Source organism: Volvox carteri (assembly GCF_000143455.1).
Source record: "Volvox carteri f. nagariensis unplaced genomic scaffold VOLCAscaffold_65, whole genome shotgun sequence".
NCBI lineage: Eukaryota > Viridiplantae > Chlorophyta > Chlorophyceae > Chlamydomonadales > Volvocaceae > Volvox > Volvox carteri.
This window is the reverse complement of record NW_003307608.1, coordinates 249,848-271,428: the sequence shown is the minus strand read 5'-3', so window position 1 is coordinate 271,428 and position 21,581 is coordinate 249,848. Positions and strand designations below refer to the sequence as shown.

Below are 21,581 nucleotides of genomic sequence, written 5' to 3'. Positions count from 1 at the left end.
CTCACTTCCGTTTCCGCCACCGTTCCGTACATCGCCGTCGCCGCCGCCGCCGCCGCGTGCACGCGGCTTCAGCCCGAGGCTAAGTATGTACTGCTTGAGGAGCGATGGCCCCCGTCCCCGATCTCCGGAAGATAACTGTTGGTGGTGCTGCTGTTGGTGCGGTTGGTGCTGCTGTTGGTGCGGTTGGTGCGGTTGGTGGAGCGGTTGGTGCTCTCCCCCTTGGCCTAAATGTTGATGTGCCCCAGTTTGCTGTTGCTGCCCCGTCTGCCGCTCGTCCAGCTTCTGCCGTACGGTACTATTCCAATGGTTCTGTTCAATGTTACAGATTGCATTACGTACGGCAGGCAGGTATGACGTGGCAATTCAGCAACGTGCGAAGGTAAGGGGGGGAAGTGCGGGGGCCTTCCGACAGGGGTGCGCGTGTGTGTGTATATGTGCTATTAATGAAGGGGGAAAGGGGAAAAGGATGTCGTGCGAAAAACCCGTTGCTTTTGTTGCTATTGCAGTTGCTATTGCTATTGTTGTCAGTTGCGCGGGGACCAGGTGCCAGTCTGTCCGTCAGTATGTCAGTTTGTCAGTCGTTAATGTTATCCTGGCCCCTCTCCTCCCGCGCCCTTCTTCCTGCCAAAAAACACATGGACAGACGGACGGACAGACAGGGAGACGTGCAGACAGACATGCAGACGGCCAGGCGGACATCTCCCAGCCGTACGTCATCATTACGTAAGGGGCCCCTCGACCGATCGGCTTCGCTGTCCGCCACTGCCGCGCCGGTCCCATTCCCAGCAGTTCCACTCTCATTCCCATTTCGACTCCCACTCTCATTCCCACTCCTAGTCTTCTGAGGCTCTGCAACGTTGCGCCGCCACCGCTGTTGCTGCTGCTGCTGCTGCTGCTGCTAATCAAGTGGTGGTGCTAAGTGGTGGTGATGGTGGTGGTGATGGTGGTGGTGATGGCGGTGCTGCTAAGTGGTGGTGGTAATCGTGGTAATCGTAGTGCTGTGGGTGGTGACCAACCGGTCCTTCCCAACGTACCTTGACAGCCGTTTCCGTACGCCCCGTCAGCAGCATCGCGATCTGGCGCCACCTGCACTCAATATCACACACACCCCGAAAGAAGCGTACAAGTTCAGGTTGAATCATTACTTAAGACCATAAGGCATATAGGTAGAACCAAAACCTGGATCACGGGTTAAGGTCTGGCGGCCATTCTCCCGGGGCCCCTTTCCATAAACCACAAACCCGCCTTCCCTCCCCCTCCCCCTCCCCCCCCTCCCCCTCCTCCTCCCTCTCCTCCTCCTCCCCCATCTCCTCCTCCCCCCTTCCCCCCCTCCTCGCCGCCGGCCTCACTTGTTTCCTAGGCTCTTATGCGCCGCGATGATGATCCGGTCCTCCTCCTCCGTCCAGTCCCCCGTACGAATGTACGGACGCAGGTGATGAGCCCAACGCTCCCGGCACTGCTTGCCGGTACGGCCGGGGGCCCCCTGTGGAGTACGACCCATAGCCGTGTTGAACGCCGCCGCCACGTCGGTCCAGCTGCGGGTTCCCAGAGACTCCACGCAACTGCGTGTGTGTTTTGTGAGCGCGCGCATGTGTGTGTGTCTGAGTGTGTCTGTGTGTGTGTGTGTGTGTGTGTCTGTGTGTGTGTGTGTGTGTGTCTCTGTGTGTGTGTCTGTGTGTGTGTGTGTGTGTGCGTGCGTGTGTGTGCGTGCTGTGTGTGTGCGTGTGTGTGTGCGTTAATGATCTGAGCTACGGGCAGGAACTGGCGAGGATGATACTTTACGAACGTCTGCAGGTATGTATGTGTGCGTGTGTGTGTGGGGGGGGTGCGTGTGTGGGGGGGGAGTAGACGTCTATGTATGTATGTATGTGTGTTTTGAACAAGGTGGGGAAAGAAGAGCGCTGCACAGGCATGTGCGTCTTACTGGCTGGCTTCTTTTGAAACTCTTATGCCATTTCTCCCCCCCCCCTTTTCCGCTCACCGCCGCAGCGCGGCATCTTCCTCGGATCTCCAGGCCCCACGCAGCACATTACGGTTGCTTGCACTGGGCCCACCGTTCTTGATGGATCCGCCACTTTCCGTCAGGGGCTCCCGGTTTGGATCGGAATGGACAGTTGTCATGTGTGGGCGGGGCCTGGTATGCAAGCCTCAGAACGTTGTAGGCTGCCCAGATGTGTGCGCTTTACAAGTTGACAACATTTTTTGTACGAGGTTGAGACTAAACGCCAGAGTTCTTTTGCAGCAGTCGCCAAAATGCCAGGTGCAAGCTAGCCGGGCGCCAAATATGAATTAGCTTCTGCAACTGTTTATATAAATAGGAAGGCTCACTTTTGTCATATGCTCTTGGGCTTAGTTCGACGACATTTCTAGGTGGTTGCCGCACTCTAGTTTGACGACAAGATCAGAGGATGGGGCAAAGAATCTTCTGCACGTGTACTCACGTCAACATGCTTACTTCCCGCAGGCAGATCGGCTGACTAGGACGAAGTTGTTAGACGAGCTAGTACGACGTGACGAGGCAGCAGTCGTGCCAGGTAGGGATGCTTTGATTCTCAGTAATGGACTTTAAAAGGTGGTGGATGTATGGATGCTTAAAAGCTTTAACGAGCTTGTACGGTCCAGACGACCCGAAGGCTTATGAACCGCCTTACTCAGGCAAAAACAGGAAAAGGAAGTAAAGAGGAAGGAATTCAAGAGATATCGGGACAAAGAACTTCACCATAGGTCGGCAAATCGGTTTCTACGGCTGCGGGAGGGCATAATTTCGGTCAGTAAACCTAAAAGACAAACTCAGAGCTCAAGTCCAGCGCGCGGCCCTACTCGCCGCAATAGAGGCTGCAAGTCACGTCTTTTGGTCAAATTTTGGTCGTTAGTGACCCGCAGCCGGGGCCTTAAGCCGAATTTCGGCTGCGGGTACTGCTGTACGGACATGCAGTACCCGCAGGATTTGCCGATCTCTGAGCTTCACCAAAAGCAAGATACCAAGCAACCAACTTGTTGCGTTTAAAAGGAAGGAGAAAAAGGCCGCAGGTGGAAATAAAGCAGAAAACCCAACAATAACGAAGCGATTGTGATAATCCCAACGGTATTCACAACTCCACCAAGACAACTGCCAGCAACCTGCGGATACGCCGGTAGGGTGGCAAGCTTGCAAGTGGCAACCCCGCATTTCGGCAAACGTGTCGATGTCTCGAGGCTGGTCGAGCCTTCGCGCAAGTCCAACCCCGTGAATACATTTTTGCATGTTGTAGCCTGCAGGCGCGCCTTGAATCTTCCCACCCGAACTTGGTTATGAGGCTGCAAATGCATGCCTGGGAGTTTCCGACAAACCCAACATACCCAAAGCTCAAGGGTGTTTGCTAAGAAGTTGGATGGAAGGGGATGCCTGCCAAGTTGTGCAACTTTTGCGCAGTTCCTGGTGCAAACGGTGCTTCACGCTATCGACGGCCGCCGCTGTGCTGTGCTGTGCTTTGCCTGCTTCTATCCATGTGGCAAGGTTGTTGCAAATTTCAAGTGAAATTTAGGTGACCTTGAAAAGCGGCGAAGATCAAAAGAAGGACGAACGCAACCGTCAAGGCCATCTTACCCCCGCTTGTGCCCTTCGTAACTTTTGCTGCTTTTGATGAACGTTGATGTCTCTGAAACTCATAGGGCAATCTGGAAAACTTTATTTACATCTCTTTCTCCCGCTCTCCGCAACAGACAAGTTTTTATTATTACTTAGTTACCGCCACTCCTCGTTTTCGGAGCATTCCTTGTGCAGGTTTGAATTTCCACACACGATCTCACGCAATACACTGCAGCACGATCGACGCACCGGCTCTTTCCCCCTCGCCCTCTACATGCTGTCCAAAAAGGAATATTTAAAGAAAAGCTGCGCCGCGGCCAGCGCTGCGAATCAATTTCAACTCCCCCCTCCAAAAATGCACATATGCAGGCAAGTCCTATGCTGCTATCCTGCAAACCCCCCTGTCCCGCACCCCCCCAGTTCCCAAGTCGCCCACATCTACCCTCGCCGTCAGCTTTCAAAATGTTGCCGTACGGGTGCCGTACTGCTACGGCGTCCAAGCATGTTGTTTTTCGGGACAGCGGGATGGGTTTTGTCGGAGGGGAAACGGCGTGTGGACGGAATTATACCATGCTGCCGTACACCGCGCTCGCGCGCGGAATCCGTACACTAACCGTCATGAGCACCAGTTTGCCCTCTTGCCCCCTTTCAACCCCCGCGGCTGTCCCAGTCAGAGAGACAGGGAGAGAAATTCGGCCCAGAGGTCCAGAACCGTGACACGTCCTGCATTGCCCCAAAAGGCACGACGGCGCTGCTGGTTGTGCCCATACAATCTCTGTACTTGTACGACATTCACCTCTGGATGCGTCTCTCTAGCTCTGCGTATGCACTTCCGGGCACAGTTGGGGCCCCTGCCAGTCAGTCTGTAAGTCTGTCTGGCCGTCCGCCTGCTTGCCGCGATGATGAAAAAGCATCCCGGATCACCAGCCTCCGAGCCTTCATATTTATGATGGTTATGATCGGTAGCGAAATTATTGGCAGTGGCAGAAGCAATCGCTGGCAAAACGGTGGAGATAATAGCTGTAAAATCAGCGACTACTGCTCGCCGCGCCAGCTCCAACTGACCCCCCGCTTGCCGTGGCGCCACCACCGAGCCGACCCCGTAAAAAACCCTCGTCGTCACGTGCATCGAAATGTGTACCAGCCATTAGCACACGCGCCCCGAAACCATTCTTCACGAGCGCCTCATCCGTGCCAACTACCAACCATTTCCGCACGCTTCCGTGTACGAAGCACGGAAACCGCCAGATGGGCCAGAAAAAAGGTAGTCGTACATCGCATGGTTTAAAACTCCCTTTTGAACCATGACGCGAACGGGCTCTCAGATATACATACGCGCAAAACATACGCAAACAATAATGGACATCATAGGGGGAGAATTGCAAAAAAAGATAATAATGAGCGTTTGAGCCCTAAGCAGCAGGAAGCGAGGAAAAGAGCGAGGAAAGGTGCGAGAGCAGAAGAACGACTGTACCGGCGTGTGCAGTGCACAGCAGTCGCTCATTTCAATCCCATCTACCATCCCACACAAGCAAAGGCGAGAGTCCGAAAGCAGGAATCGCCCATTCTTAAGGGACGCCCCTGAAACCAGAAGCACGACGCAAACAGACAGGCGGATTCAACGACAAACAAATCTTCTCGCCAAAATGTGCCTTCTGGTACGTGGCACCTTCTGGCTGTTGGCGCCGCCGCCATCCCCCATCGTTTCCCAGCAGCACCCGTCTTCTCCCCCACCCTTTGTCCTTTGAGAGATCGAACCTGATCAAGGCAACAGTTACGACTTCTCCCCCCCCAAAGCCAGATAGGAGCTCGGTCATAACGTGCATACATACATATATTCACACCATCGCTACTGCCATTGCCATCGCCAAAAGCAGCTTCGAGTGCGAATATGCACCGACAAGAGGCGAATGTACGGAGGACGAGAGGACGCGAATTACCCCCCTCCCGGGGGATGCGAGGGGAACTCCCGGGGGATGCGAGGTGTGTTTTGGGGGTTCGGCCAGGTCTTTCCGCTCTTTATTTATCATCTGCCCATAACAGCACGTCCTCAATCGCTGCGAAGTAGCAGTGCATAGCGGCATGCAGCAGTCAGCACACATGAAAGATAATACACCCCTCCCCGTCATCTGTCGGATTGCCATAGGGCCCCCATACCCTCTTTCCCCTTCCCCCCGGCCTCCCGGCAGGATCTGCCCTTCCAGTCTCCTCTCCTCAACTATCCCAGCCAAGTCTCCCCAGCGCGGGCCGGACGGACAGACAGACATACATATCGACACACACGAATATACAGAAAGAGCCACGAGCCTCCACTCTAGAGCCTAACGGTATAACTGGTAGATAGATGGTAGGTAACATACATACATGCGTACATGCATGTTAAGCATGTTTAGGCGTTCATCTTAAGCTTAAAGCTGTGGTGAAGGGAATCTCATTGGCGTGTCGACCGAGGCTATACACCTCCCCTCCTCATGCTCACCGCCCATCCACGACCTCACCCCGCACCACAACAAGCTTTACTCCTGGGTCGTACATGTGTCGTACACGTGGTCCCGCAGGGGTTCATGAAGAAGGGCGTGTACAGGGAAACCAAGGGGGGGGACGCCATAACGGAGCAGCAGTAGTACAGTCACGGCGCATCACTGCTCCTTGTCCGTACACCCATCCGTACACCTGTACAACACACAGCCGGTACGCTCTCGATGCGGACCGACTAGCTGCTTTTTTGATTTTACCCCACCAACCAACCGCTTTGAAATGCCAGCCAGGCAACCTGCCAGCGACGTCCCCCTGCCTCCCTCCATTTCTTCTTTCTTGCGCTCCTTCCCCTTCGCTCTTACTCCAGGCCCCAACCACGCATCTGTCATTGAGTGCTTATTCCGCCATCTCTTCCTCCCTGCCGTTGCTCCAGCTGCTGCTGCGCGCGGGCGTATAAATGCGTGTATGTGTTTACCCCCTCCTCCCGGCCTTCGCTCCGCTCTTCCCCTGCCCCAGGACGACATAGCCTACTTTTTTTTTCTCTCTCTCTCTCTTTCCCCTTCCCTACTCCTCTCGCTCGCCGGCGCGAGGTCCCCCTTCTCGCCGCCCGTGGCATCGTTTAAACACCACTACCCCGCCCACTTGGAAAGTCATCCAATCGGACATTTCAGCCGTTCTCACATCCTCGCAACCTTACACTCCCTTCTCACCCCTGTATGTCCCTCTATCTCTCCCTCAACCCCTCTCTACTTGCTCCCTCTTCCACTTGTAACGCCTTGCACGACCCACACATACATACATACAAGCAGACACGTACTCTTTCACTCAATACCTTATTGGTGCTCCTTCGCATCTCATTCGTTCAGCTCGTATCACTCATACAACAACCACAACCAGTTCAGTTTACCCCCGAGCACAGCCCCACTCGGGTGCTCGGGTTCAAACTGCCGTACGTGCTGCACCCTCGACATCGTGCCGTCTCCGGTCGCGTACTGAGCGCTTCCCCGCTGTTCTACGACAGGGATATAAGGCCCAGCTCCCTCAACGGGCATGATAAGGCCCAGCTCCCTCAACGGGCATGATAAGGCCCAGCTCCCTCAACGGGCATGATAAGGCCCAGCTCCGCTCACCCCAATCTCCAAGTGACGTGCTCTCATTCCAATCCTTCACACGTACTCAAAAAGCGCGGGAAGAAGGCGGCCGCGAGGAAGAGCGGAAACAGGACCCCATTCCCCGCCCGAACACCCTCCTGCCGGGCAGTTTCGCACTCGGGGGCAGTAGGGCCCTCTTTGCCCTGCCATCAGCGTCGTACATCTATAGCATACATTCGGACATACATGGAAACTCGTACAGGTGAGCAGTAGCAGCAGCTGTATTATCAGAGCATGACAAGCAGCGGCCCAAGGCGAGGGTGCCTTCCACAATGTAGCCCAGCCCAGTCTTAGGCCATGGAGGGAAATTCCAGGCGACAAAGGCCACAGCCATGACATGCGCGCCACGGGACGAGAAGAGCTGCCGCCGCCGCGCGCGTCGCCATCGAGTAACAGGGGAATACACCTCAACGGATACCCCCGGGGGGGGGGAAGCCCGCTGCGAGAAGACGTGCTGCTTGCGCCCTACCCCCACATCACTCCCGGGCATGTCAGTTGTCAGTTGTTTCCCCGGCCTGCCTGCCCATAGCATTTAGCTCCTGCTAGTGCTGCTGGTGCTGCTGTCGTTGTTGGGCAAGATGTGGCCGGAGGGCAGCAGTGCGCGCGTGTACGCCACGGGCAGTGACACCATCTTACGCCATTTGGGCACGTACGCGCGCTTCGAGAAGTTGTCGTAACCATTCAATTCGATGGCGTCCAGAATCTGGCGGTACAGAATCAGCGCAGACCTGCAAACCATAATAACCAACAAAACGAAAAAACGGTCAAATGATGGCTTCACGACCCAATGAATGGCGCTTTTAGTACTACTACTTTTATTGTCTATTGAATTATCATTGTTTTTTAATATATATATGAATGATAATTCACTCCCATTTCGGACCGTGTTCTGTGTTTTGTGTCTTCCCTCCCCCATCCCCTCGGCCACCCTCTGCCCTGTTCCGCCACCCGTAGACTCGGCAAGAACGAACCCATCCAAGTTTCATCCCCCGCTTCAAAGCTTCCCACACCTTCTGGACGCCCCAACTGCCCAACCAGCCCAACCAAAACCAACTTACCAGACGGGCCATCGTGCCTTGGGATCAAGTAAATCTACGCCAGCCTCCGCGTCCGCAAAGTACTGCCTGGCGCGTTTGATCTGAAACTTCATGAAACGCCGCCATCGGTCGTCCATCTTGCCGGTGGTGGGCGCGTGAAGACCCGTGAGCAGCTATTTCCATAAGGGGGAAAAGTAGGAGCATAACCCATATGACTATGTTATGACGGAAACGATTGATGTAATATCAACCGCTTTTACGTGAGAACTCGCATTGGGAGAAGAGGTGTCAAGAAAGGACGTACAGCCGACCGGGCAAACATTCCCAGTTTCGACTCCGTACACAAGCCCTTCTCACTCCTCCATCCTTCGAGCTCACACCCCTAGCGGTCCCGCCCTCGCATCCTGCTAGTGCAAACACGCGCAGGCTACGCTGAACGACACGCCGTACATACACCGTGCACTTACCTCCTTCTCAGAGATGCCGTACTTATCCAGCTCGTCCAACGGTACGTAGATACGGTTGCGCTGATACGCATCCTCACCGACGTCCCGCAGAATGTTAGTTAGTTGGTTGGCCGTACCGAGGGCCAGCGCGGCGCGGTACACCGGCTCCAGGTGCCCCTGCACCAGACGCGGTTATGGTGGTTAGCCGGGTGTACGGCATACCCGGACAGACGTACGGAAGTTAGCTAAGGCAAGATGAGTTTAAAATGGTCCGTGCTCTGTTCCCCAGCCAGAAAGGCGAGTGGTAAAGGAGAAACAATTACGGATAACCTTCCGTGGTGGTGCGAGGGACAAGAGAAAACGGCAGAGGCCTTTCAGAAAGAGTACGGCATGCAAAGGGAAGAAATGAACGGGAGGAGATGCGATCAAGCGCCCCGCGTCCGAACGATTCCAACGCGGCTTGGCGAGTTCTGATAATAGCAAAGATTTGGGGGGGGGGGAAATCATTTTGGGGAATCTTCAAGGGGAAGCTTCAAAGGAGATTTTGGCCGGATGCGCGAGTTCTGGGGTGTACTGCGATATGGCTTGGGTGCGCCGGACGGGCTGCGCGCAGAACCTCGGCCCCCTTAATTTCCGTGCTACGACGTGTCGTTTTGCATTCTGGACAATATGTTTAGCGTAAACTGGCAATGAGTACGACATGGCTTTCGCTTTACGAAACCGAGGAGTTTGGGAGCGCCCAAGCACCTCGGGCTTTGTAATAAGTTGCCGAGAAAGGTGAGGATCTGGGCACCGGGACTACAGCATTCCTGCTCATACTGATATCCGCCGTGGCACCCTTTTGGAAATTGCCCTTTCATTCTTCTCGCTTCATGGGGTCGACGCGGGCCGACCCCAGAGAGCACAGGGCGCGGACATGTTTCCGTTCGACCACCCAAGACCGAACTTCGAGAAAGGCCGGTTGGTCAATCTTGGCATGTTTATTCCTGTTAAAAAAGCTTCTGACTCCTAGTGAAAGAAACTCAGGTAAACTAAGACTCTGAGCCTAAGAAACGCCGTTACAGTTATAACGCCGAAACGCAATACAGGGGGCCAGCAGAGACTGCAAACAACGTGTTCAGATAAGCCATGCTATTGAAAGGTAAATACTCTTGTACGCGTCGGAGGCCGAAGGTAGTGGAAGGTAGTCACCCATGTGCGGTTCCGGCAGTCATCCCAGCGAAACAGCCCGAAACGAAAGGACTCGGGGCTACCTCCAAACAACACAGCTAGCAAGAGGCGCGTAATATGACTCACCTTGTAGGTAGGCTCGATCCCCATAATTGGTGTTGTCATCAGCGCTACCGTGCCCGCAACGCGGTAGCAATACTCATAGAGCTCATCAAAAGTCTCGTACCGAGACTTTACAAGGTCCATGCGCATGCCTTCGATCATGTCCCGGAATGGCTGGATGTGAAGCGGAAACCGCGATGCAGTGTCGGTGAGCGCAGCGTCCAATTCATCGTAGGGTTTCCCATTAAACAAGGCTTCTAGCCGCTCCTCCCAGCGGTCAAGAGCCTACACGGGGTGAAGATGATAAGGACAAAGCAGGGAGGATCAGCGCGCTAGCAGACTGCCCACCTTCGGTGTTATCCTGGATGCGTTTGGCCCGTCCACCAGCTCGTCTGTTCGTCGGCACCAGACGTAGACTGCCCAAACCGCCTTGGCTTGAGCTGGAGTCATTAGTTGCGTTCCCAAGTAGAAGGTCTTTGCATACTCGCTGGTAACCTGCCCACATTTCTCGTACGCCTGGTCAAGCACTCCACCACTCCATCTGAAGCCACGAGGCACGCTCATTTTGCGGCCTTGGTGCGCTTCAATGCAGCGCCACATGGCATAGTCCTCTACATCGCGGCCTTTCAACAGGGGAGGCGCCGCTGGAGCAGGCGACGTCGGCGTCACTACATCAGAAGGGCGCAGCAGCGTCGCGCGGATAATAACTGAACGCCTAGCCTTCGACGGGCAAGTGCGACTGCAACGGGTGTTCCTGAGTGACATTTTTGGGTTGTGTTGGCGACTCCCTACAAAAGACTCGCTCTGGCGACTTAGCACAAGTGCATGGCGCGATGGGAGCAATTATATAAAGTTATCCTCAAATTGTGTAAGCGCAATGCTGCAATTCACAGTGGATGAACTAATTTGCCTGAGGCCTCAGAAAGGGCATCTCCCCAATGTCCGTACAAAGGGCCTTCGTGCTTCAACTTTGCCTCTGCAACCATCATAGGCCACGAATTGCGTGGTGGTTACTAATTGATCCTGTACTATTCATAAAAGATTTAGCTTAGATATGCAGCAGACCTCCGCGTCGTGAGGATCTCGCGCGCACCGGTTCGGTCTTGCTGGCTTTCTGTCTGCACTCTCAGCTTACTATTACACAAGGTAATTGCAACTTTTGGCGGAGCATAATGGTTGAATCCAAGAAAGCAGACGCTAGCAAGACCGCGGAGCAACAACCGAAAGAGCAGCAGAAGAAAGAAGCAGCCGCAGACCTATTGGAAGCTGATGACCTGTTTGAAGTAAGCCACGTCGAAGGGGTAAATACTCAGGATGCTTCTTTCGGCTCGCAAAATAGCACGGGCGGCAAGTTCAAACCCTTAGACAGTTCCCGAAAGTTTCACGCGGCCATGCAGTTCCCTACAAGGGTTCTGCTTAGCCTCCCTTGCTGCCTCCTTTCCGTGCGCTGTGCTCTGACGCTCTTGCCCTGCCTGTCCCCTCCGGCTCCTTAACTGGTTGTTACGCGACGTAGGAGTTTGGCAACGGAGGTGAGATTTGGGGTGAAAAGTTGGTCCAAGTTTGGTCCACTGGCGCATGTGCGAATACTGCTCTCGTTAATCCGTAGGACGACGTGCGGCTCGGCTCACGCCGTGTCCGCCATCTGCAGTTGCTAGTGTCTGTTATGTCATGGTCCTGCTGCTTGAGAACCTTCCTTGAGCCATTCCCGTAAAGTGATTCGCATACTGCTAATTCCGGAGATTCGCGCCAGATTCCCACTCCTGCCAGTTCTCATACCGTTGCTTGCAACCCCGCCTGTTCTCAGCCTCCTTCCTGTTGCCCGGTGGGAAGGGGGAACCCTTTAGTTCCTCCCCCCCCCCACACACACACGCATCCTAAGGCGTTTACCTCCATTCATCTCCACAGCCCCGGTTTACCGCCACCCAGCATTTGATCCACATCTCCCAAAGCCTCTAAACTCAAGCTACGCTTTCTCCTGGTGCAGTCATTACTGGGTCCTCGAACCCGAAGCTCTTTTTCCTCATCCCTGTTTCTGAAATGTCTAGTCCTAAAAATCCAACTTCTGACTTTGAACCCGGAGAGCTGGTGGAGGTGGAGTAACCCCAAAATTACAAGCCCCAATGTCACTGGCCTTGAATCTCCGCCAAGTCTTGAATCCGTCGTCGCCGTTGTTCCTCTCTTTCCCTCCTAACTCCCTTATCGTGCACGTCAGCGTTTAGTTCAAAACCCAATGTGAACTCCTCTGTTTTGCAGAATGGCACGGCGCTAAGGACGACGAGGGGGCTCCTCTCTGGGAGGCGGATTGGGAGGATGAGAATGTCGCCGACGATTTCACAGCTCGGCTGAAGGCGGAGCTGGATACACGGGGAATGAAGGAGTGAGAGACGGGGGGGGGGTGAGGCAAGGGGCCCAGGGGCGACAGAGGCGGGCAGCTCTGTTGACGAGTGGAGGTCGTGACCCAAATCGAATATGGTATGGAATGAACGCCCCTGGTACCCAGAGGGGTACCCTGGTTCCCAGGGTGAGACAGCCAGGCCCCTTACAGGGGGTAGGGAACAGAGGCCGGCAGATGGCACGGCAGCTATGTTGGTGTAGCGGTGGAGATTGACACGGCGAATGCAGCTCTGCCGGTATCCTCATCTGCGGTAACAGACCGCGTGAAGAAAGTACACCAGGCCTGAGAGACGGGAGGGAGCGAGCGACCGGCGATGGTGGTGGTGATGATGATGGCGGTGAGCAACGGACAGCGCGGAGGTTGAAGGGGGGGGTAAGGTGAACCATTGACGAATGACGCAGATGCCGGAGGTTGGACGGGGTGAAGGGGGTAGGTGGGTAGAAAGGGGTATCCACCCTGGAGCTGTGAGGTGCCCCCTGACGCGCCACGCTTTGCTACCGTTGCGTTCTGCAACTAATTCGGTTGCAGCATGTTTTAGTATGACCGGATGCGTGAAGGCCGCATTGCTCCGCCTTGCCGCGCGCATCTGGTGGTCGGTTGGGCAGTGACAACCTTGCAGCTCGTGTGCGTTAATGATTGCAGCATGGACGACGGAAATGACGATGATGGTGCACATCTTTATTCCTCGACCGAAGCGAGCTCCGTAATCCAGCAAGCTGTTAACAAATGCTGCGGTGTGACCTCGGGAGGCAGGGCTGTGACCGGGGCCGGGGCCACCGCCGGTGCCTCGTCCGCGGTGCAGCATGATCCGCAGCAGCAGCGGCAGTAGCAGTAGCAATGCCGCACAGGTTCAATGGTTCCATGGCCACGGCAGCCGCCGCCCACGGACGCTTTCAGTAAGTTTTCTTCAGGCGCTTTCAGGCGCTATATGAGATGATGAAGTTGGAGATGAATGGATGGTGTAAAGATGGATAACGGTTGGATGATGGGGAAGGCGATCTTCAGGAGGCGGTATTGATGCCGGATCATCGTATGGACCAGCACGCCAACATGCCATGAAACGAACATCGCAATGAGGCAGGTGAACGAGAAGAGACCCAGGGCAGCGGACATCTGCAGCAACCAGGCAATTGACATCTGAATGCAAGAGTTGGTGAGGTGGAGCTGGTGACGGGTCATATGTGTAAAGGCTCAAGTTGCATGCCATACATTCGTACCGATTGCTGGATTTTGTTTTCCAAAAACGGCGGTCTTCTGTGAGGAGGTATGCAGAGCGGTGCTCCATCCTCGCATCCTGGGGGGTTGGGGGGTCGGGCATGCATCCTATCGGTTGGATATACATTCCACACATACACATACACCTTTTCGTATCCAACAGCCGCACCCTGCTGACTGCATCCCCTCATCCTCCGCCATCCTCATCCTTGGTGGGTTGACGTCGACCCTTTGCAAATATGCCGCCATCCTGGGCCCTCTGTCTTCCATCCTTATCCTGGGGAGGTGCGCATTTCTATCCTACTCTTTCCCATCCGTATCCTGTGCCCGACCTCTGCCGCGCAATCCGTCCAGTGTGACATTCCCGGGCGCTGTTTACGAAAATAGTACCAACGGCGGTGGGGGTCTTGTTGCCCCTGCCATCCGCCACAGGAACTGGATTTAGGTTGGGTCCATCCCTGTTGGATCCATATCTGGATCGAGGTAAAAGCGCCTATGAAAGCACCTGTCCTGGACTCCTACGTAACTGAAGGACGGCACCCGAACCCCAAATCTGAACCCCATATGAGGGGTATGACAGTTCCGCGTACACCGAACAGACCTGCAACTAAAAACCGTCGCAGCAGTGGCTGCATAGCTCGGTATCGGGGGCCCAGGAACGCAAAGCCGCAATGCATGCAGTTTCCTCATGAAGACAGAAATCGCCTTCCGGCCTGCCTCTTATCAGCGTTATCGCTATCTAATTGCACGCTCCGGTATGCCGCAATGTTGCTGTGCCGGATTCTAAGAGTGGACCAGGGCCGGCAGGCAGGTAACGCGCGCTCCCCTTCGCCAGGTTGTCAGGGATAGGAATGTATCCTAGGGTTTTATTAGGAATTGCTATTAAGGATGGGTTATAAGTCCCGCCACGGGGATATCGGCGGTCACCGCACTGCAACGCACCGTCAGTGACCGCCCGTAGTACTTCTTTGCCGCCGTACAGCTTCATCTGGACCGAACGCATTTCGCGCGTCGGCGCATCTTTCACTATTCTTACAAAAGCCAGCTCCGCGCATCCTTTAGGTGCCTTAAAAACAATAGCTGTGCGCATTGGACCAAGCCAGCGGTCAACTTCGTCACGGCGCACAGGCGACAGTGATGAGGCCGTAAGGCGGTAAGCTATGCGGAGTGAACCGAAAACCGAGGGCCCTGTGGCCGCATCGGGGCGGGAAGGGGCATGGGTGAGCAGAGGCATTCGCAGGGGAGAAATAAATGGGCCGAGAGTGGAGGTTTGGAGCAAGACGTGCTTGATGTTGCGGTGCCTGCAGCTTTGCATTACCGGTTACGACTCAGACAGGAAAGCGGCGTCGGCGAATCCTAGTTGCCACCATCGACGAGTTTTGCCCGCGCGCCTTTGTCGCTGGTCAGTTTGGTTAACACAGCAAGCATCGTCTGGAAAAAACTACGACCAGAGGAAAGCCGTCGTTATTTCATATACAACTGGTCCGCGAAGAGGTCTTGGCTCTTGATGAGATGCGGAGCGGAACATATGTCAGCAAGTGACAGGACTGACTAGTTTAGGAGGACGTTTAGAATAGAGACTTGGCTGTTCAGAGTTCAGTATGTTCAGAGCAGTATGTGAGCAGACGAACCAGGGATAGGAACAAACGAAAATGAGCGCTGTGGTTTTGGAGCACAACGAGTGATTCAAGCGTGACTCAGATGAATTCTTAAGGATTGGCCAATTAGCATTATGCACCTCTAGCATAGCTTATCATTCATAAGATTAACTGAACTGGAACAGATGAGACCTTTGCCGCGCTTCTACAATCTAGCCTAGGGCTGGCAACGTTGCTTGTAGCAACGCGACACGGGGCCTGTAACCTTGTGGGATCTGGGGTCGTGTCATCCATCCGCCTATGTGGGTCCTGAGTACAACCGATAGATAAATGGCTAGGCCGGCATACGGCCTCATAATGCCCACGGCGGGTCGTGGGCCTGTATGTTTCAAGCCGGTCAGTTAGGAAGCTCCTAACAGCTGGAAGCTTCTTTTTACACGTTAGGTCACTTTTGCTTCCGAAATCGAGACGTTCGCGTTCTTTTTTCCGGATGTCACCTTGCATGCCTCCTTCGTCGTGTTGAGGCAGTCGTTGTCGCATTTCGGCAGCGATAGTCCGCCAGCGGTTGGAAGTAAAATGAGCACGTTATCATGGTGAGGCTTCCTTAAAACCACACACTGGGTTCAACGACCCGTGAACTCATATGAACAAGCTGGACGTCCTGTCTTTGATCTAGCAGGGGTCCCTTGGATCGTTCGACCCTGTTCGCCTCGCTCGCATGATGAATGATTTATGATTAATCGTAAAGCGCCAGACGGGCCGCCAAAAGCAAAAGACCTTGGTATTGTATCCTGTTATAAATTCTATAACTTGTAGTGGAACCCATGAAGGCCGGATAGCAAATGCGTGGGGCCTGGGAAGAGTTGGTCGGAGCGCGCGACAGGGCAGTTGACTTCGGCTACGATGCGATGTTGCTTGCGCTCGCCTTTGAGAATTGTTATCAAGAAATGTGTTACATTACAGTTAAATTATATGTGTATTTTAACAACTGGGCGTCATGTTGTGTCTGCCAGTCTTGGATACGTCGGGTCGTCGGAACTTATGTTCGCGGCTCGTGCGCGCACGCATGCGATGTCTCGGCGCACTTTTGGTTTTGCTACACGTGCCTGACCGAGATCTTCTTTTATGTTATGAATAGCTGCGAATTGTTTTGATATAATGTTCGTTGCGTCTGATAAATGGCCATGTCCTGTGCACATCGTATACAAGCGCTTCACAGAAATAGGAAGGCGCGAGTATGGTGTCCCGAATGGCGTTGCTATTTGGTGTAATGGCAGGAAGGTCAGCTGGCGAGGATAACACAGTTAGCGTGGTTTCAGTATGCTCGAATTGATCGAGGCGGTTGTTACTATGGCAGGTACTGACCGCAGAAATTCTTTGGAGCACGCTCACGTATGTAGGCAGCAGAAAAGATGAATCATGAACGGTTCCTACTGATTTTCAACGTAACAAGCAGTGTGTAGTCAACTTCAGCCAATCTATGAGGACCGGGCAAAAGGCTCTCGAGCGCACACGCGCCCCTCCAGCCAGGGATCTGGCAGAATCATAAAAGGATCAATTTAGTGTTGTTTAATGCTTAATACGGTGCATGAATCAGCGACAAGGACGCCCGCCGAACTTGTGTAAGGCCCCTAAGGAAAAGATGGTGGGCACAAACCGGCAAACCCCGAGATTGAGCGACCAGGCAGGAAAGCTAGTCCTTAGGACACTGGACCTTCATGGGGCGTGGGACACATGCTGTCTATTGAAGCACCTGGGACCTCCATCGTCAATCCTCCGCAAAAAAAGGGCTGAAACACCACGGCCCGAAATTTCATACCAAACCTAAATCAGCTTCTTATTCCATTAGATACCTTGAACATCGCTCGAACCCACAATTCTCGGTGGAAGGCTGACTATGGGGCTGCACGAGTAACGTCCACATAATCTGCATTTCGGAGCTTCCTGAGCAGCAGAAATTTATACAGGCGGCAGGTATGTCTCAAATGATGTGGGCATGGCAGCTTAGGTTCGCGGTTTCGCGCTGCTAGTATACTGCATGCCTTCGTCGGCCCTTTGCATCTGCCAAGTTCACAAGGCGATGCTTGTTATAAATAACAATGTTTTATATGATTCTTGAGTTTGATATCTAAAGTGCACTCATGCTTTGCTGTATGAGCTTCTGGCCGGGCAATCGCCAGAAAGGTGTTTCCGAACCACCGCATTTTTTGCACGGGAGGATTGAAGTATTCATCTTCGTGTGGCAAATGTTCTATTATGTGCTTTGTGAATGGATTGTGAAACACAGCTGCTTTCCTGGCGTTCATGACTGTCCAGGCGTGCAGGAACCATGGCGCGCCTGCTGCTGCTGTGCTTCTGTTGCGTATCAATTTTTATCATCCATGCAAAAGGTACTTGCCAAGCAGGATGGGTCACGAGTTTCCGCATGATGCCGCTCAAACACATTGTACTGCTTTGTCGTTTCCTGTCGCCTAGCTTTTCTTTGTTGGGGAGGAAGAAGGCACAGGAGAATAGTTACTACGTTCTCCTTCCGATCGAATTTCCTGCAGTCGCTCTTGTTCTGCGTTCGCTGATTTTGAAATGGTGCACACATGCGAGCCTAAACTTCCTTTCCAAACATGCGATATGCCCCACCTCCAAGCTCTTGTCAAGCTGCATCCTCGTGTAATACCATGACGTTTTGTAGGCCTGGGTTGCGTCTTCTCTAGCCTACCCTGGACTCGCGAAAAGCTCTTTAGACCTTCTACTCCCTAATCGGGGGGACGCGATCTTTACCTGACGCGTGTTCTGTCCATCCAAACCCCACAGGTCAAAACACGAAGGCTCAAAATGCAAATCCACTGTGAGTATTACTGGCCTGTGGGATTGGGATCGTAAGTTGAATACAAAAGCTGTGTGGCGATTCAACGCATAGGTCTCTCGATCATACTGATCAACAGCTTCAGCTTAAAAGCGCAGCGGATCACGTTGAGTCCGGATCCTGCCTTGTAAGCCAGTACTTCCGCCGGCACTGGATCTTATCGCCATTTCTGCCTCGATCGGAGATAGGAAATGGTTAGGGAATGGGAACCCGGGGAGCCGTGCAGGAGTTTGGGGGCTGCTTCGGACATCCAATCCATGAGGGGACGGAGTTCCAATGTTGCACGTATTCTGGCAACCATTGTCGTAGCTACAGAAGCAGCTGCAACCGCACCCCAACAACAACCAGAGTGCTGTTTGGCTTATTACGTGTTGTTATGCCAAACTGATCTGCGACAGGAAGTGTTTGAACGTGTAAAAATGTAACACTGCTTGTGGCAAACGTGGTAGGGCCGGTGTTTACACTATTGCGCCTGTAAGACACAGCCCTCCTTAGCCTCCAATCCGCACACTCGTATCCACTTTTCCTTATTTTGCCCTTTGCTTGTCCAACCTTCCCTCCCTCTTGTCCATTCCCAGCTTTCCGGATTGCAACTGCGAGCGAGACGTCAGGGCATCGCCGTACCGTGCCTATTTCACCGGCATGGTGCCGTACACTGGAGGCAGCAAGTTTTGCTTCACGTTCGATATCGTACCTTGCCAAATCGACAACCCTTGCTGCTACATGAACTTCTACAAACTGGAGTTTCCATTTAGTGAGTGTGGCTGCGCGGGGGTTAGAGTGCTTGGATTTCGTGGTTTGGGGGGTTTTGGGTCATGCTGGGTCAGGGCAACAGGACAACTTGTAATGGCGAGTCCGATCCATCTGGATCGGTTTTAAAGGTTTTCGTGGTTTTAGGTCCCGGATTCCCCGTGGGGCCCCGCCGACGTTGGGCGTTTCTCAGGAAAAGAAAGCCCTTGTTCAGGTTTTGTTGGAGGACATTCTCGTGAAGGTCCAGGGATCTTGGAGAATGAGGATTTCCACGAGCCTGCCTGCGAGCCAGCCAGCCAGCCTGCTTGGCTGATGAATTGCGCTCGGGCATCTTCGAATCGTGTTTTTCTTCCGGTCCTTTGCCCTTACTGAAAGCGCACATCGCTAATCCTAAGGTAAAAAGTAGGTAGGTAGTAGGTAAGAAAGTTGTGCCAATGTGCTCACACATAGGCGGAGCAGTCAGCCTGCCCACAAAGTGCATGGAGGGACAAGAAAGAAGGGGGTCTCCTCTGAACTGCAATGTGATCGAACACTCGGAGGGAGGCTGCAGCGTGTACTGCAGAAAGGCGGGAGCGGTATGAAGGTCGCGCAGAAGTCAGTCGGAAGACAGGAAGGGCCTGACCAGCCGCTAGTCCGTTCCGAGTAGACCTGTCACAGCGGCGGCGGCGGTGGTGATGGCGGTTGGTATCGTCGAGGTGGGGGGGGAGCTTCATCGCCGCCAGCCACGATCCCTTCATGACCTCCTTGCGGCCTGTTATGGGGGTGGAGGTGCAGCTGGATCGTCGGAGGGGTCAAAAACTTGATTGGCGGTGTCATTCCATCGGCACGGGGGATCTCGGGGCTTGGCACTTGGGAGATACGGTAGTGGCGGCGGCGGCGCGGGAACAGCGGCGGCCGAGGCGGCGGCAGCGGGATTGGCAGCGGCCGAGGCAGCGGCAAAGCGATGCAGCGGCGACGATCCTTCACCCGACCCCAAAGGATGACGCACACGGCTGGGACTCACTGCGGCTGTGCCTTCATTCACGCTAGCACCAGCGGCACCAGCGGCTGCATTTTGCACCACCCATTTCACATGCTCATTTCACTACTGCTACTGCTACTGCTACTGCTGATGCCAGCGGGGCATGAGGGCAACAGCGTTAACTTAATAAAGAGTTCAGCGGGGATCCTCGACGGCATGACGAGGGTGCTATTCCGCTAGCAACCCCACAGGGATACCAACCAACCTGGCCGCGTGAGGCGGCGGTGTTTTAGGCAGCAACGTACCGGAGTTGAGGCAGCAATAGCAATTAACAATAGCAATAGCAGCACAAGACCGTGTTAGCGCTCGCAGCGTGGGTGATGCTCGCTGGCGACCACGTCAAGACGGTGTTTTTATCTAACGGCTGCGTCACTGTCTCCTTTCCAGCTGACGCCGCTGTCATGGGCCGCTTTCTTTCTGCCTTCACCCTTCCCAACTCTCCCGGTGATTTGTTTTGTTTTCTCCTGATATTCTTAACCCTGCCGTACTGCTTCGCCGTACACTTGTCGTGCCGTACTGTGCAGTGCTGGGCTGCCGGGACTCCTTACAGTTCATCGAGTACCAGGGATCCAATAAGTCGATCACATGGGGTCCGTCGTACGCGTTAGCGAACCCGCCGCGGATCGATCTGAAGATCACGAATATGCGGTTATCGCAGACCAACACTCGTGGCCAGAGCATTTGCATTGGAATTGCAGATAAATGCGCGGAGTTGCATTCTTGGTGTTGGCCGGCGTCTGGGAATTGCAAGTTGGCAATTTTCAACGCCGACCCGTTCGACTGCTGTCCTGTCCAGCCTTTCACTAGGATCGAGCCGGCATACCGGGCTTCGCCGCCGCCACCGCTGGTCAAGCATGCCCCGCCGCCACCGCCGCCTCCGCCTCCGCCGCCACCCCCCCCGCCACCCCCGCCGCCTAAGAAGCGTGCACCGCGGCCGCCGCCAACCTGCAGCGTTTGCGTTCGTACATATTTGTCGTACGTGCCCCCTGGCGGCAAGTTTAACTTTTCGCAGACCGCTTGCCAAGACCTACATTTCTTCTTGGTGGACGAGCTGAACGCGCAGGTACGACGGAAAACAGCATGGCATGCTGGTGTACGGCAAGAAAGTGGAGTGGTGGATGAAACGTACGAGCAAATTGATATCATTTTGTCGGCCCTGCCGTGTCCCCGTTAGGTGCAGTGCGGCGGTAGCGGGTTACGCGAGTCCTCGAAAGTCCATTGTGTGTTGGCGGGAAAGGCGGTGGAGGTGTGAAGGCGTTCAACAGGAACGGGTTTTAGGCGGTTTTAGGAAGTTTTGGGCGGCATTCGCATTCGCCAGCAGGAAAATTCCATTTTTTAAGCCACGCACCAAAACACGACCTCTGAGTGAACACTGCCATGTGCTATCTCACCACGTGCAACACGCGCATATTGAACCTTGATTGCAGTTTCGTTGCAGCTGGTAAATCCGTGCATAAGGAAATCCCGAACTTCTTGGCCCTTGTTCTGCAGGCGGATGCCCTTGACGCTAGAATGCTGGTGCCTTTCACCCCAGAGCCTTGCACGGCAACCGAAATTCGAGTCTGTGGAAGCTTCTTCTCAGCGGAAGACGGTCAACTAATGCAGGATTGGATGGATTCTGGCGCGTTGGCTGAGTTTAACAGCTTTTTACTGCCTCCAAACGACCCTTGCCCATCGTCTCTGCAAGGTTATTACCTCACCACGGAGGTGACCGAGAGCTCCTGCCTAACCGGGTCCTCATCCGTGTCATGCATCGTGCTTCCGCCGCCGCCGCCACCGCCGCCGCCGCC

General features: G+C 54.3%; 5 protein-coding genes across 5 annotated transcripts in view; 2 read left to right on the top strand and 3 right to left on the bottom strand.

Moving 5' to 3' along the window:
• Window positions 1-276: 276 nt before the first annotated feature.
• Window positions 277-1,474, bottom strand: myb8 (transcription factor Myb8; the record flags this gene model as incomplete). The annotated part of the gene is made up of 3 exons (XM_002956738.1): window positions 277-309; window positions 1,035-1,086; window positions 1,350-1,474. Coding segments are annotated over 3 exons (210 nt in total), but the record flags the coding sequence as incomplete, so codon positions are not given.
• A 6,255-nt stretch (window positions 1,475-7,729) lies between these two features.
• Window positions 7,730-10,717, bottom strand: VOLCADRAFT_97827 (uncharacterized protein; the record flags this gene model as incomplete). Its single annotated transcript, XM_002956737.1, has 5 exons — window positions 7,730-7,925; window positions 8,256-8,407; window positions 8,702-8,857; window positions 9,977-10,237; window positions 10,301-10,717. The coding sequence occupies 5 exons, from the start codon at window positions 10,715-10,717 to the stop codon at window positions 7,730-7,732; spliced, it is 1,182 nt and encodes a 393-aa protein (XP_002956783.1).
• A 407-nt stretch (window positions 10,718-11,124) lies between these two features.
• Window positions 11,125-12,742, top strand: VOLCADRAFT_121565 (uncharacterized protein; the record flags this gene model as incomplete). Its single annotated transcript, XM_002956789.1, has 3 exons — window positions 11,125-11,235; window positions 11,466-11,481; window positions 12,206-12,742. 3 exons carry the CDS (start codon window positions 11,125-11,127, stop codon window positions 12,331-12,333), a joined length of 255 nt encoding a protein of 84 aa, XP_002956835.1. The 3' UTR covers window positions 12,334-12,742.
• Window positions 12,743-12,805: 63 nt separating this feature from the next.
• VOLCADRAFT_107393 (uncharacterized protein) lies at window positions 12,806-16,977 on the bottom strand (the record flags this gene model as incomplete). The annotated part of the gene is made up of 4 exons (XM_002956736.1): window positions 12,806-13,484; window positions 13,565-13,641; window positions 14,505-14,750; window positions 16,914-16,977. 4 exons carry the CDS (start codon window positions 16,975-16,977, stop codon window positions 13,272-13,274), a joined length of 600 nt encoding a protein of 199 aa, XP_002956782.1. The 3' UTR covers window positions 12,806-13,271.
• Window positions 16,978-17,489: 512 nt separating this feature from the next.
• The window catches only part of phV41 (extracellular matrix glycoprotein pherophorin-V41), a gene marked incomplete at both ends in the record, with an annotated part of 5,929 nt that continues 1,837 nt past the window's right edge, over window positions 17,490-21,581 (top strand). The window contains 6 exons of the mRNA XM_002956788.1: window positions 17,490-17,550; window positions 17,969-18,002; window positions 18,599-18,774; window positions 20,316-20,854; window positions 20,966-21,037; window positions 21,283-21,524. Of these exons, the coding sequence (XP_002956834.1) occupies window positions 17,490-17,550; window positions 17,969-18,002; window positions 18,599-18,774; window positions 20,316-20,854; window positions 20,966-21,037; window positions 21,283-21,524 (1,124 nt within the window). The remainder of the gene's footprint in view (window positions 17,551-17,968; window positions 18,003-18,598; window positions 18,775-20,315; window positions 20,855-20,965; window positions 21,038-21,282; window positions 21,525-21,581) is intronic.